At 41.2% G+C, this 15,661-nt stretch overlaps 1 protein-coding gene across 10 annotated transcripts in view; it reads right to left on the reverse strand.

Moving 5' to 3' along the window:
* LOC133993664 (transcription factor COE1-A-like) overlaps window positions 1–15,661 on the reverse strand; it is a 54,396-nt gene that overhangs the window by 22,305 nt on the left and 16,430 nt on the right. For 4 of the 10 annotated variants that reach the window (XM_062432662.1, XM_062432666.1, XM_062432660.1 and 1 more), the window contains 4 exons: window positions 3,734–3,815; window positions 2,460–2,570; window positions 1,068–1,074; window positions 859–989 (listed from right to left, as the gene is read on the reverse strand). In XM_062432662.1, the coding sequence (XP_062288646.1) occupies window positions 859–989; window positions 1,068–1,074; window positions 2,460–2,570; window positions 3,734–3,815 (331 nt within the window). Of the gene's footprint in view, window positions 1–858; window positions 993–1,067; window positions 1,075–2,413; window positions 2,571–3,733; window positions 3,816–15,661 lie in introns of all 10 variants that reach the window. The other 6 variants (XM_062432665.1, XM_062432659.1, XM_062432663.1 and 3 more) reach the window with 3 other exon arrangements.

Below are 15,661 nucleotides of genomic sequence, written 5' to 3' on the forward strand. Positions count from 1 at the left end.
CACAAATTTTTCAAACTGCGTTTTCTCGCTTAGGACTGACAATAATCAGGTTGAGCGTAAATGAAACATTTAGTTGGCCAAAATCCATTAGGAGCCAGTCTAAGGAACGCCAAGAGGGCTGAGTCAGTTTGAACTGAACTGAACTGAAACTCTGTACACATGTTAGTGTGTGTAAGTGTGGCTCTCAACACTGTAAACAAACCCCTCAGCTCTTAATACACATACACACACATACGCACACACACACACACACACACCCATCCATGTATGCCAGCATATACACACACACACACTTAGTGTTGTTGTTGGAAGGGAGCCATGGTCGCTCAGCGCACACGGTGAGTGGAGTCAGAAGACAAATAAACATTCTGTAGAGGAGTGGCGCTGGGGAAAAGTATGATAGTGGCCTCTGTGTGTGTGTGTGTGTGTGTGTGTGTGTGTGTGTGTGTGTGTGTATGTGTGTGTGTGTGCGAGAGAGAGAGAGAGAGAGAGAGAGAGAGAGAGAGAGAAAGAGAGTGTGTGTGTTTTTGTGAACATTAAGCCGATGGCTATCAGAATCTGCTGATTTGATCAGTATTCCGAAGAGAAAGAAACAGAGGGAGTATGGGTAAGGAAGGTAGAGAGGGGCGGCGGTTGCTTGTTGGTGGGGACTCATTAGAGAGGCAAACCTCATTTAGACAAACATTAACACACACACACACACACACACACACACATGATCACAGACAGTTAAGAGCCTGGCCATGAGGAAAAGTATGTTTTCATATTGAATTACTTCCAACGGTCTGAGGGCAAAAACACACAGTGGAGGGGTTGAAACAACATCATGACAGGATGATGATTGCAAGCAAAACCGACCTCACTCCAAACCAGCATGGTACCGAAGATGACTTGAAGACCATCGAAGAAGTTGTCTCCTATGATGATGACCGTTGCGCCCCCCGTAGTCCACCCTTCGCTGGGGCTGATGGCTTTAATGCAGGGGGCCGCTCCTGATGAGACGATGAGAGGAGTAAAAGATGTTAATAGATTGTTGCCATAGTGGGGATAAAACCACCAGTTTCCACATTCAGTCTCGATAATTGAAATTGTATTTGACATGTATTCATGGTTGTAGAAAGAAACATTTCCTTTAAAGAACAATCAGTCTCTAAACAGCGAGGGAAATTTGGAGTGGAGCCTTTCATCCCTGTTGCATCTGCACCTCATATTTCTTCATACTACCCCCTTTGGCTTTTGGCTGTCATCCAGATCAGCACACCACACTTATACACTGAATACACTGATGAGTCAAAGACCGAGTCCCTTTCAGCTGATCTGTATTTCTAATTGGCTGTACTCAGTAGCTTTCTCTTTGTAAATTGTGCTACTGAGTACAACAAGAGAGTAAATATAGCAAATAAGTGGTTTAGAGGTTTTAAATCAATATGTGTGTTTCTGGTCTTTTCAATTTTTCATGCCATCATTTATTTAGTTATTAAGCTTTTATTGCAGACAGTGTCATGCAATGTAAAATGTGACTTATTCTGAATGCATGTTGACATCCAGGAGGGAATATTATATCAGAATAACCCAAATTAAACATCAGCTCCAATGCATTTCCATAAGATCTAAAATCTAGTAAGTATACCTTTAAGTGAGCAAGTACATGGACCACTGCCAATAGAAGAAAAAATAAAAGTTTCTACACTTTTTGAAGGCATTATGTGAAAGATGAGCCACTCAAGAGAGAGTTGTTTTTTTTACTGCTTCTTTCAAAATACTTTTTGTTATTATTCTGTGAAGATGAGGATACATTTTTTTGTCTTATCACGATAACTTTTTCTTCAAGCATCATTCTGACAGTGTAGCTTTGTATTCCTTGCCTGCGCTATTTATTTATTCTCTCTTTATCTCAAAGCCTTTCTTCTCAAGGACGACTGACATATTACTGCAGGTAATTTCTTTTTAAACTAATGATATGACACAGACAAACACACACACACACAGAAGGCTCAGTATGTATCCTAATAATCCAAACAGACTGGATACAGTCAGCTTTATGTCACTTCAACATTGTCTGACTGTTGTGTCTAGAAGCTCATACGATCCAATCCCATATCACAACATTAACTCTCATCAAAGTGTAAGTGTGCGTGTCTGATTATCAGTATTCAGCCGAATTATAACAACATCTCTTAGTTTGTTTGTGAAAAAGAGGCATAATGATATTAGATCACACACTCAGACACACACACACACACACACACACACACACACACACCATGCATTGTGTGTGTGTGTGTGTGTTTTAGTGGGTTGGATTAGCCAGATGGAGGGGCAGGAATCACCTGATAGGATTAAACCATCAACCATCTGGTGACCATGCTGCTTAGGCTCACACACTTTCATGCATGCACACACACACATACACACACTCCCGTTTTACCGTGCTCTAGGTAAGACTGCGTTCCTTCCACGGGGTCGAGCCTGCGGGCCCGTCGGCCATGTTTGGAGTTGTTGTGGACGAACATGTTGTCGGAGACCGATAGGACATGTCCCTCCACGCTGACTGTGGTCGATACCACCACCTGGAGAGGAGCAGGGGGGGATGGGACAGGATGAAGGCCAGACAGAGCGAGTGGGAGATAGATGGGAAGAGGGAGAAGAAAGTGAGGAGATTAAAGATGAGGTATACAGGGGAGAATGAGGGAAGGGGTTGAGAGAAAGAAGAAAGAAGAAAAAAAAGAAATGTAAAAATGAGGGATTACAGAGTGGGGGGTCTATAGATCATTGCAAGGAGGAGTTGAAACCATGAAACTGTGAAAAGCTCTTTAAATGTAACCCGTTATCACTGCTATTACCATCACACGAACATACTGTGATAATGCACTGTATGGGTGTGTGTGTGTGGTGTCTATCCTCTTCTGTTCAATAGTTTCTGATGGGTCCGGCCCTTAATTATCTCCCAGAGAAACAGAGCTGTCTTCTCTGGTTCCACTACAATAGAGCTGCACAATTAGAGGCACAGATACTGTCGTTACTGTATGACTCTCTCTCTCTCTCTTTCTGTCCTATCACACGCACGCACACACATACATAGCACAGTTGCACGCACATGAGAGCGCACCAACAGAAATGCACACATATACATATAACTCACACACACACACACACACACATACTCACACACATACTCACACACGCGTGCCATGGTAATAAATCTATCAGTATCTTCTGAGCGTCCAGTATCACCACTCAGGCTGAAGTGGTGTCTTCCTGATTGTGTTGTGGCGGTGAAGATAAGGAAATAATAAAGACTGGACAGCGCTTAATCTTATCCACAAGCTCCTGTCTTTTTCTTTCTTTCTTTCCTTTCTTTCTTTCTTTTTTTCTCTCTCTCCCTCTCTCTCCCTCTCTCTCTCTCTCTCTAACATCCTCTCCTCTCTCATTCTCTCTCCCAGCATTGTGTGTGTATTTATGTTCTGACTAGTCAGGGTCAGGATCTCATGTTTCCTGTAAAGGCGCTGATAGCTTATTTACTTACAGGGAAACACACACACACACACACACACACACACACATACGCAGACACATTCTTGTGTTTATGTGCTGCAGTACTGTATTACTGTGTTACATGGGCAGAGGGGCACATAGAAAGAAGAGACTGCAAGACATGGAGATAGAAAACGTGAGGCACAAAAACATAAAAAGAAGAATAAAAATACAAAAAGAAAAGAAGAACAGTTTCTACCTGGAACCTCCGCATGTCTCGTGGGTTTCCTGCATTCTTTAGACAGTTCTGGTTGCACTTGAGGAAAAACTTGAGGAAGAATCTGCAGAGACAGACAGAGAGAGGACATGCAATATTTGAGGTTTAACAGTTTTAATATTAGACCAGAGTAAAGATGACCCCACTGCTTTCCTTCATGATACCTGAATACAAGCCCAGTCTCCAACATAGACACACACATATCCTCAAATACAAATAGTGAAATGAATATTTCATACTGTTCAGAATTCACAATGAATTTCCTTGTGGATATGTGGAACACGTTTTTTTGTTCTTAAATCCACACCAACTGAGAGTGCTTTGAAATGCCACATAAAGGCCTTGTAGGAACATATAAGGAGGAGAACAGCAGGACACTCGAGCAGAAACGGTGAGAATATGTGACTGTGAGCCAGTTGAAGTTTGAGAAAATCTTAGGTTTGACCTTCAGTTTTATACTTCTGTGAATCCAAACTTCAAGCTATGTCCAAATTCATTGTAACCTACACATCACTCTCAAAAAGCAAAGAGTGCCTTTGTCTTTCCTTTTGTGTTGAATCTTTGTCGTAGAGGTGCTTTCCTATTGTCAAATCATTAAAAAAAGGGGGCACTCATTGGGTTTTTGAAATGGGACCATATGTCACAGATCTATATTAGAGAATAAATCAAACACACAGATGGCCATCAACAGCAAACAAACACATTCAGGTTGTGTTTTGGTGTGAGCCAGCTGGCCGGCCTGGCAGAAGCAACAAGGCACACACAAAAACACAGACACACACATGTTCACAGTCTGCATGTATGTTTGTGTCACATCTGTGTGTGTTACAGCTTAATAGAAGTAATAACGCAACCTCACATGCAGGATAAGCATTTCTCTGTGTTGCACTCTGCACACATTATATGTTCGTACTCAACAGTGTGTTTGAATCTCCTGTTATTGGGTAGCTGTAAATTCTAATACAACATAATACCATTGCAATACATTGAGGGACTATTATATTGGAATTTGTTCTATTGTGCCCACCTTCTGTATTCATCCTGAAACTGTGAAACTGCACACTTAGATAATTCGAACTTTTAACAAGTCTGCGTCACCTCTGTTCCCTCGTGGCTGAGGCTTGTGCTCTGCTGTTCGAGAGATGACAGCCCTTGTACTGGACCTCCAGAACAAAGCAGAGGTGTGTGTGTCTATGTGTGTGTGTGTGTGTGTGCGTGTGTGTGTGCGTGTGCAAACATGTAGTCCGCATGTGAGTGTATGTATGTGTGTGTGACGGTGCAGCACAGCCCAGTGGCAGGTCTGAGTGTAAAACTCTGCGTTAACGAGCTCAGGCTTCGTTAGAAACACTGGCGCTGGAATTCTGCATGCCTAATTATCTTGACCCCTCACCCCTGGGTGACAGCCTATCACAGCGGAGGACAGCCACGGTGACCTCTGCTGACCTCACCACTGTCTAGTCCTTCTCAAAACACTAGCACAGCGTTAACACGACCACCTCATCTGACCCTGCACTGTAGATCTTCGTGTAAAGGAGGCAGTTTTTAAGTTCACACAATCCCCGGCTCATCTACCTGGAATATGAGAAGCAGTGGCGGAAAAACAATGTTCAGATCTTTTAGCAAGACTAAAATGTAGCTATAAAAAAAAACTATATGTACTTGAGCGCTACAAAAAGTCAAACTATGCAATATGAAAAATAGCTTTCAAAGTATTATTTTAAATCATTTCAATGTTTTCATTTCATCTCTCATCCTGCACGATTGAGCAGGCCAATAGCAAACTGCCTCCTTACTGCAACTCTCTTATAAATACAAAATGAATGAGTTAATGTAGCCTTATGATTTGTGATGTTGTCATATAAATAAATGTCCAAATTGTTATTCTCTATCACAAAGTGCAGTATTGATTGACCCAGTCTAAATCACAAATCACAAAGTCTTTTTTAAGGTTTGTTTGGGAAAATACACATAAAAAAACATAAAGAATGTACATATAATATGACTGATATCCGCCAGGTTTGTAGAGTCAAGATGGCAGTAACAAAAACAGGGGTTTATTCATCTCATTCTGTGCCTAACTTTAGTGAATTATAAGATATCCGGTACAGAATTAATCTGAAGATGCTTCAGGATGTCAGTTTCTGAGCCATAACAAAGGCCTGAAACAGCCTATTTAAACATTGCTTTCATGCCTTCTGCTATGTTGTAAAGCATATCATAAAATGTTGAGAACTTCTGAGAAGACAAAAGTTTAAGTTTTACGATGGGCTCATAGTGAATGTTACCAATATTCATTTAAATTCACAACACGACCCACACTCAAGGTACTGAAATTAGGTCGTGATTGATCTAACGTGGCAACGAGGCCTGATTGTTCGTCCCCCGCAGAAACAAGATTACAAACTGAAGCAGTTGTTGATCACTCGCAGCTCCGACCAGCCGGTTAAGAGGAGTGAGGAGTCAGCAGTCGATGGCATTGTGAATCACCACAATCATGAGAGTCCCTTGAAGATATAGTCATAAGAGTGCACAAAAAATATCAGGCTGACGTTTCCGGCGGTGTGTGATATTAGCTGCGGACGGACACACACACGGACACACACGAGCAAACACATGATCCGAGATATAATTCAGTCTATTAGTGGCATAACCTGTTGGTGATCTGATGATAGGACTCGTTATTTCTCACATTTCCATCTACTGTTTGACTCCGTCTGTCTATTTCCTACGAGAGTGTTTTCTCTCATTGATTGCCAACAGAACATATTTCTACATTCTAATGCAGTATGTGTGCGTTCTTCCCCCTTCACTTGACCCCATCTGGCCTAATCAACTCTGCTACAAAAAGGCCCTGCAGCTACGCACACACACACAGGAACACACACACACACAGGAACACACACACACACAGACACCTTGTGTGAATTGATTGGCTGGTCCAGTCACTGGTCGTTAAGAGGCCTCCAATTAAACTGGGCAATTATAAGAGTCTGAATAACTGTGGGGGAGGGGAGCACTCTCCCCCCTCTCTCCTTTATCTCACTCCCTCTCTGCGAAGCCCGATCATGTTCAAGTGATAACAGCGCTGTTGACCTTTGCTATATTGTGAGTACCACACTCAGGGAGATGACCCGACACCAGTCCTGCATGCTGCAAACACACAAAAAGACTCCATCACACACACACACACGCACACACACACACACACACACACACACACACACACACACACACACACACACACGTACCATCTGGACAGGGAAATATTAGAGTGGTAGTGAGAGGAGAGTAAAAAATAAAGATGGAAACACAGAAAGACGGTAAAAAAAGATTCAAGTTTAAATACAATGAATTGAAAGATTATTACTTTTTGCATGGTTGTTGTTATAAATGGTAACTGGTTGTAGTGCGGCAGTATTGACATCCACAACAGCGATTTAGGCTGCCAGGCATTGTAACATATATTTTTTCATATCCTATGAAAAGCACAAAAGGATGAATTGAAATCTATGAACTATGACAGCTTCATTTAAATCCATGACTTCTGACAATAGTGAATGTGAATATACTTTTCTCACGGCAGACACTTTGACACTTTCTCTGTCAGCTGGAAGACTGCCGGTGTGAAATAAAACATTAATAATCATTTCAGTTAACTCGTTCCAAGTCCCCTGGTATTGTGCATGCTGGTTCAGTGGCATTTAAAATGGGATGGAGCCATCATTAATGTTATTTATTGCACCTGTGCTTTACCTGCTATGATGTGTCAAAATGTCTATCTTTTGTTGTTGTTGGGTTTTTTTTGGGGGGGGGGGGCTATTTGAAGGGAGGCAGAACCCTACAACAGACAAACCCACAGCCAGGCCTTACTGTGTTATTATAGATATTATATTATCATTATAAAATTGTAGCAAACAGTTGCCTACTTACAAAACTAGCAGACATGTAAAGCATCACATCATTCATGTGAAGATAAATGTAAGTCTATTACTGTTCTCCAATTCTAATTGGTCTCCACTAACTGAGATGAATATTTGTTCAACTTCTCCAGCTAGACACTAACTGAGTCATTTGATGCTGAGTAAGTAGGGTTGAGTCTGTTTGATAGAGCATGTTTGCTAAAAACAACTTTCTGGAAGCTAAGATAAGTAAAACTGAACTGTAACAACGGATGGAGCAACCACATTTTATTGGTTAGGCTACTCATAAATCAAATCTATTTTTTTTAGCCTTTGAAAAATGTTAATGTTATGTAGAAACCGTATTGTCATGGTAGTGCTTTTTATGAGCCATAATGTTGTCATCCTCAGTTGAATTTAGTTTTTAGTTGTTTTGTTTATTTTAGCTTTGTGCAGTCAACCACACTAGGACACAAGTGGTATTTAGCCTGTTAGCAATGATAAATGTATTCAACCATGCTAGGATGCTTGTGTACTCTGTTAGCTATTGTATTGTAGCAAACCACAGTTGTATGCAGTTTTTTTTGGCCTGTTAGCCATGGTGTAGTAGTGAATGGCACAGTTACATCCATTATTCAGAGGCTGAGATGGCAATTATGGCTCAGAGCACAACTGACATTAATATTTAATATATAGGGCTAACACAGACCTGAAGAGAGAGACAGGAAGTGACAGACAGAGAGGATGGAGAGGGCGTTGGGATGTAGAGATACAGAAACACTGTGGAGGGGGGGGGGGGGGGGGGGGGGGGTGTAGAGAGACAGTGTGAGGGGCGAAGGAGGAACAAATGGAGGAGAGAATGAGGAAAGAGGATTGTGGGAGTTTGTTTCGACCACTCTCCTGTCATTTAAACAGTTACAATGCCAACAGGGCAAGGGTGACATCCGGGGGATCTCCAGCTATGTGTGTGTGTGTGTGTGTGTGTGTGTGTGGGTGTGTGTGTGCACAAAGAGAAAAAGAGTGTGTAAGGCTGGATGTCTGTGTCCGTTTTATTCCCTAAAGACTCGCTATTCTACTGAGCCAAGAATAACGATGCTGCCTTGGAAGAGAAAAAAACAAAAAGTCTCTCAAAACACCATTGCACCACACACACACACACACACACACACACACACACACACACACACACACACACACATGCACACACACACACACACACACACACACACACACACACACACACACACACACATGCACACAGCTTTCTGGTGAGTTGTTGTTGACAGGTGGAGAAATTGCAGCCAGTCAGTTAGTGCAGACAAACTGAACAACAGATCAGTGCTTTTGCTGCTCCTGCCTCGTCCGTCTCTTCTCTGTCTCCCTGCTTGCTTTAGATGTCTTATTTCACCTACCTGCCAACTTTCTTGGCAGAGCTTTCTAACAGAACGGTAGTTTTTGAGTACGGTATCTTTCTCTACGTGCGTTTGTATGAAACAACTTGCACCTATCATAACTGCCAGATCAGTTACATGTCGCTCACTTTCCAATTTAGGAGCATTCTGCACGAAGAGGAGAACTGTTTGGAAACATACACATACTGTAGCTGCCCCCCCCCCCCCCCCCCTTTCAGGTCAACATGCCTTTCCTTCTCATCAGTCATTTCAAATAGCTAATCTAGCTAATATTTGTGGTGTGAGTTTCCCTCTCAGTCTGTTGATCTGTCTGAGATCAACTTCCTGTTTCCTGTTTACACTGAGTGCTTGTTATTGTTTAATGCGATGACATCAGATAGCATTTCTAGGCCCCATGCCTTCCAATCTGAGCAGTCATGTAGTATAGGGGGGGAAAAAAGGATATGAAATACTATATCACCCTTTTTGGCTGTTATCACAATTTTTAATGTGATAATATATTGCTTCCTGTGTACAAGGACAGAATTCTTTTTATTCTCTGTCCTTGTAGTGTCTTATTCAAAATGCTTGCTGACATGGGGCTTGAACGATGGTGCAGGAACAGCCACAACAGGTGACATTAAACCTATTTGAATAATGACAACAAGATTCAGAGGATCCGTATAAGCGTTACAGACAAAAGTGTGGATAATCAAAGTATTTTTTTAGCTTGTGTGCTGATGACAGAAATGACAGAAAGAACAGAAACAAAGAGGAATCTGAGGAGGAAGACATTTTTTTTTGGAAGGAAAAGTGGAAATTCGTTTTAGCCTTGGTTAAATGATATGTGAGTTTCACCAAGTCTTGCGTAACCTGGAAACTGTGCTGCTGAAGCCAAACGGAAAGAAAGGAAATTGTCTTTCAAGCTCAAACTACACTATAAGGCTATAACTAAAGATTGTTTCCATTATTGATTTATCTGCTGATTATTTTTCTCGATTCAAATGTAAAAATGTAAAATGTCATTTTTTCCCACAGCTGAAGAAAACATCTTTAAATGTTGTGTTTTGTGTGGAAAGACCCAAACCACAACATATTCGATTCTACTTCGACAGTAGTAGTAGTGTTTTTGTAAGTGCTATACAAATAAACTTTATTATTATATTAAAAAAGGAGAAAAAGCAGAAAATCCTCTCATGACAAGCTGGTTTTGCCATTTTTGATAGATTGTCAAAATTGTTGCCGCTAACTGTGTCAATCAATTGTCTGTTTCAGCTTTACCAACACACAGTATTTGTCAACCTCACAGTCATAAAAATATGATATGAGAACACCTCACAATGAAGATTAAGCAATAGTCACCACACTGAAATGAACAAAAGAGGATTGATGACCAAGCTCAAGCTCAAAGTGTATTTGTTGTCTTTTCTATGATCCCAAACTTTTACTGTATAAAGTAACTTTAGTGGCTGAAAACATGCTGTCATTTTCAAAAAAATAAATAAATAAATAAAAAAAGGGATCTGGGAAGACGCACTCAGCGCCATGGATGAGCTATGCTAAAAGTAACAGGAGCGTGAGAGCGGGAAAGAGGAGTGGAGAGAGAATAAGAAACCAAGACACAAGAGGAGAAAGTGCGAGTAAAAGGGGAAGAGTGGTCGGGAGTGAAATGGAGTGCGAAAGAAAGAAAAAAGGAGGGAGGAGGGGAGGAAGGGAGGGAGGGAGGGAGGAAATGCATGGGAGAGGGAAAGAGAGTTATGCGAGGGAACAAGACTTAAGAGAACTGAGCGGAGCCGAGCGAAGCGGGTTATTTTACATAATGATGGTTGATATGCACAGAGGTAATTGATAGCCGAGCTGCAGCCCAAAAAACACCCAGCTAGCTGTCAATCACAGCTCATCTCCCTGGAGATATGCTAATGACGATGATGATGAGGGCTTAGCTTCATATTGCTATCATTACTATTAATGCTGTCATTGTTGTCATCTCTGCATATTTAAATGACGGAGCAGGCCAGGGTGGTGGTAGCCAACGTGTGTGTGATGTCTATGAGGGGGGGGTTGTACTGTCTGCCAGGGCGGAGATAAAGTGAGTATTAATAACTTGTACTTCTACTTGTTCAGAGCCGTACAAGTGTCATTACATCATTGTTACATGTAATGGTGACACTGATGTCATCGGTTTGTGACAAGGGAGCACAGTGTCACTCACACAATCATTATCTATGCACGAGCTCCAGCAACTGTTACAGTGAAAGACCATCAGCACACTTACAAAATGAAGTTTTAATGTTTTTATGAGTTAATAGGATCAGCCCTTTGTTTGTTGAATGCAAATATACTGATATATACAGGAAGTGAATTTTTAGAGAGAAGCTATTTTGTACAAACACTACAAAAAGAAAACTTCTCATTTACTGCAAAGAGTGAATGTGATGTTTCTGTGTTAGAGTGATATCGCTACAACAAAGTCCAACAGAGAATGTAAACAAATGATCTAAACCACTTTATTTAGTGGTAAAATGAAATCAAAATGCCCGTAAATATAACACTATTGCACCGGAGAACGTGACGAGTATGATAGGTCACAAGTGACTCAGGAATTTGGGCTTTGTTTAAAACCAGTACGAAAGGCTGACTGTTTATATTTCTTGAACCATCAGATTTCTTTTTGTTGATGTTGCTGCGTTCTCAAATGTCAGTAACTAACCTGATGTGTTCAGTCTTATTATCACTGATAGGAATGATAATAAGACCCTTATTGTAATTAAGAGGAATTATCATTTAGGTTTAGTCCTGTTTTAAGTCTGAAGGAAGCAGTATGAAGCAGTTTATTTAGTGGATCACATGGTTAACGTTATATATATTATATAAATATATTTCTTCCTGCTAACTGTTTCACACTATTCCATTAATTTACAAGTGGTGGTAAAGCTAAAGCTCCAAGAAATGCAGCAATTTGTCAACAAAGGTAGAGAAGAAGAAGACTGGGGAACAAGGACGTTCAAACTTTTGAGAAAATCAAGATTTTGAAATGTTTTACATGTTTGTTGTTTGACCTCAAGGATACAAACAATGAGTTTTGGTGAGTAATACTGACTGTTTGTTTACAAGAAAAATACACAGAGCTCCTGTAAGTCTTTGTGTGTTTTTAGGGTTGATGAATATATTTGTTTTCTACTCTGTATGTAATTGTAAAACACGTAATGAGCGAGAGTCTTCATATGTATCGCATATATTTCACATTAAAGGAAAAACCTGAAAAAATGAGTGGAGAAATATAATGAATGCAGATGCTTCCACACAGATGCACTGCATGGTGTAATATATATATATAAGCAAATAACATCCAATCATGCTGTGTGGCATGTATAAAAATGCTGAGCATGGCAAAAGATGGCAAAAGGAAAATATCTAAGTGACTTTGGGGCATGAGTGGCAGGAGCTTCAGTCACAAAGACTGCTCAGCTGTCTGGTGTTTCAATAGGAATAATTACTAAAATGACATCAGTGTTTAGATCCGTGGGAAAGACGTCAGTAAATAGGGCCAGAAAATTGCAGTTGAAAACGCACATTTGATGACCATGATGCTCTTGCATTAGTGTGATATGTAAGAAAAACAGAAGAGCTAATTTGTATCCTGATGGGAATGGTCTCTTCCAGGATGCCCCCATCCGTAGGGCACGAGGAGACACTGAATGTTGAATTATATGCTATGATCTTCACAGTCACCTGATCTCAACCCAATTGAACACCTGACCCGATGTGTTAGACAGTTCTCTCTACCACCATCATCAAAACACCAAATGAGGGGATTTCCTTTGGAAGAATAGTGTTAATCCCTCCAGTAGAGTTCAGAGGCTGTTGAATCAATGGTGGTCCAACACCTTACTAAAACACTATGTTGGTTTATGTCAAACTAAATCTTCATAAATGGGTCAGGGTTACTTTTCAGGGAACAATTGCAATGTAAATATATTCAGCAAGCTTGTAGGTGTAAAATAAACACATACATTTTAGTTATTTATTTAGGTTATTTGCATGTAGATCAGGGGATTATTCATCTTTATTGTTATTGACTGTATTAAATACGCTGCCAGACAGGAGTCACAAGAAAGCTAATGACCCTTAATAAGGAATTAACCAGGACTGTGGCACTGTGATGCAACCCTACAGTTAAGGGGCCATGATAAGATTAAATTATAACATGATTACCATCAAGACAAATACTGTCAGAGGTCTTACTCACCACAGGGACAGAAAAGAGGGGAAAAACAGGGGAGTACAGTGATGAGGTGAGGGGCAGGGATGCTGGGCTAGACAGACTTTGAGGCAGGGAGGAGGTTACTGTGGTGTATATTTTAAAGGCTGAAGGCAAACTGTTGAATTATAGATGAGAGAGATTGATTTGGGAGGGGGGAGAGGAGGAAAGGAGGAGAAAAAAGGAGAGAAGAGGTGGAAGGAGGGACAGAGAAAGGGGATGGTGAGGGGTGGTGGGGGGTGAGTGAAGGGTGAGCAGCTAAAGAATCGCTAGCTCTAGGCCAAACATGTACACACACACACACACACACACACACACACACACACACACACACACAGCTTACCTCAAATCGATCTACATCTCAAGCTCTCTCTCCTTTTAACTTTTCTCTCTTGCTCTCACACAGACACACACAACACACACACACAGTCTATCACTGTGGCCGAACACACACATATTGAACGCACACACACCCTTCACCAAAACTATCCTCCCAGATACAGATACACACACACACTCACACACTGTTGATGTTACGAGGTAACAAGACAACAGGACTACTGCACTGGAGGGCTGCAGGCAGATAAACAAAACTAGTCTGGCTTTATGTGTGTGTGTGTGTGTGTGTGTGTGTGTGTGTGTGTGTGTGTGTGTGTGTGTGTGTGTGTGTGTGTGTGTGTGTGTGTGTGTGTGTGTGTGTGTGTGTGTGTCCTTTGTCGTTGGACTTACAAATAATTCATTAATTCATGTGTGTGTGTGGGGAGGGGTGGGGGGGGGGGAAGGGAGTGATGAAGGAAGTGATATTGACAGGAACCTCTACCTCCTCTCTTCTCCTGTCTCCTCCTCTCTCCATCACTCATTCACTCACACACACACACACACACACACACACACACACACACACACACACACACACACACACACAGGTTCACTGCCTGTGAGACCATCTTTATCTCAGTTATAATGACACTAATTGACAAAAGCATTTATAAAGCTCTTCTCCACTGAGAGTGACGCATGTTTTTCTCATTTTTGGAGTTGCTTGCGTCTCTCTCTCTCTCTCTCCAACCTTCTCCCTCTTTTTCCACTGTGTCTCTGTCAACTACAGTAAACAGCATTTTTGTGTCGGTCTTCACCAAAAAAATGACATCATCAGTCATTTGATTAAACACCCAAAATAGCCTCTGTTTATGTTTCCCTGACGAGGACTTCTTGTGTTCATGCAAAGTTTTTTTCACGGAAGCAAAAGCCCAAGTAGCATGAAATCCTCATAACACCACAAAACCTCTCAAGGTGGATGTCTGCATGTAAGTATCTTACTTTGACACTGAAAACTGCTGTTCACATCCTGTCTCTGACCAACAGCCAGTGTTGGTTTTATTTAAAGGATAAGGCCGGTGATTTTCTACATCTCATTGTCAACAAATCCCACGTGCAGAGCCAAACCAACACTGAACTCACCCGACTTACAAGTATTGTGTGTGTATCCAAAAAAAAACCTGATATATCTCCTTCCTCTGTGCCAAAAACTATTAAAAACACATCAATGAGCCACACTGTTGCACTGGCTGACATGTTCTTTCACCCCAAACATTACAGTCACGGTAGTTTGTTTAGAAACGGCTCCAAAGACTATTAACAACGATCACATTTTCAATCTCAGGACAGCAGTTCCTTTACCTCTTGACTTGGTTGCTACATTGTGAATTTCTCTAAAGAGCTACGAAGTCATGAGGTTAAGCCGGTGAGCTAACGAATCTTTGCAAACGTGACAGCGTTTATTGGTGTCTGCTGTACAAGGAACGGCTCTCCTGAGAGTGAAAATGTGATTGCTGTCATTAGTCTTTGGAAACGTTTCTAAGCAAACTAACATGCCTGAACTCTACAGGGCAAAAGAACATGTCACCACGTGCAAAGCTGTGACTCACTGACATGTTTTTAATCGTTTTTTTAACAACAACGGAGGTCTACGGCTCAGAGGAATATAACAACATATGGGGCTTTAGATACATGCATGATTCTTTGTTGAGATGTGTTGACAATAAAGAACTATATTGAAGATTATCAGCCAGGTCCACAGAGCAAAACAGATGTGTTTACTAGACATCTTAGACTCCACCACTGAAGATCGTACCTGTATGCAATATTTGCTATTTTTCACAAAAACACATGACTGAAAACCTCTTTTCAACCAGGGACGGCAATCTAAAGGTTAATTTGTGACCTTAACGGGAAAGAAGTGATCAATAAGGGTGATGGAAAAAGAAGAAGAAACCGAAGAGAAAGAGGAGAAACAGAGAGGAGGAAAAAAGAGAGAAGAAGGTGAGGGAAATGTACGGGGCAGTGTGGAGAATTAAAC

This window comes from Scomber scombrus, chromosome 14 (genome assembly GCF_963691925.1).
Source record: "Scomber scombrus chromosome 14, fScoSco1.1, whole genome shotgun sequence".
Taxonomy (NCBI): Eukaryota; Metazoa; Chordata; class Actinopteri; order Scombriformes; family Scombridae; genus Scomber; species Scomber scombrus.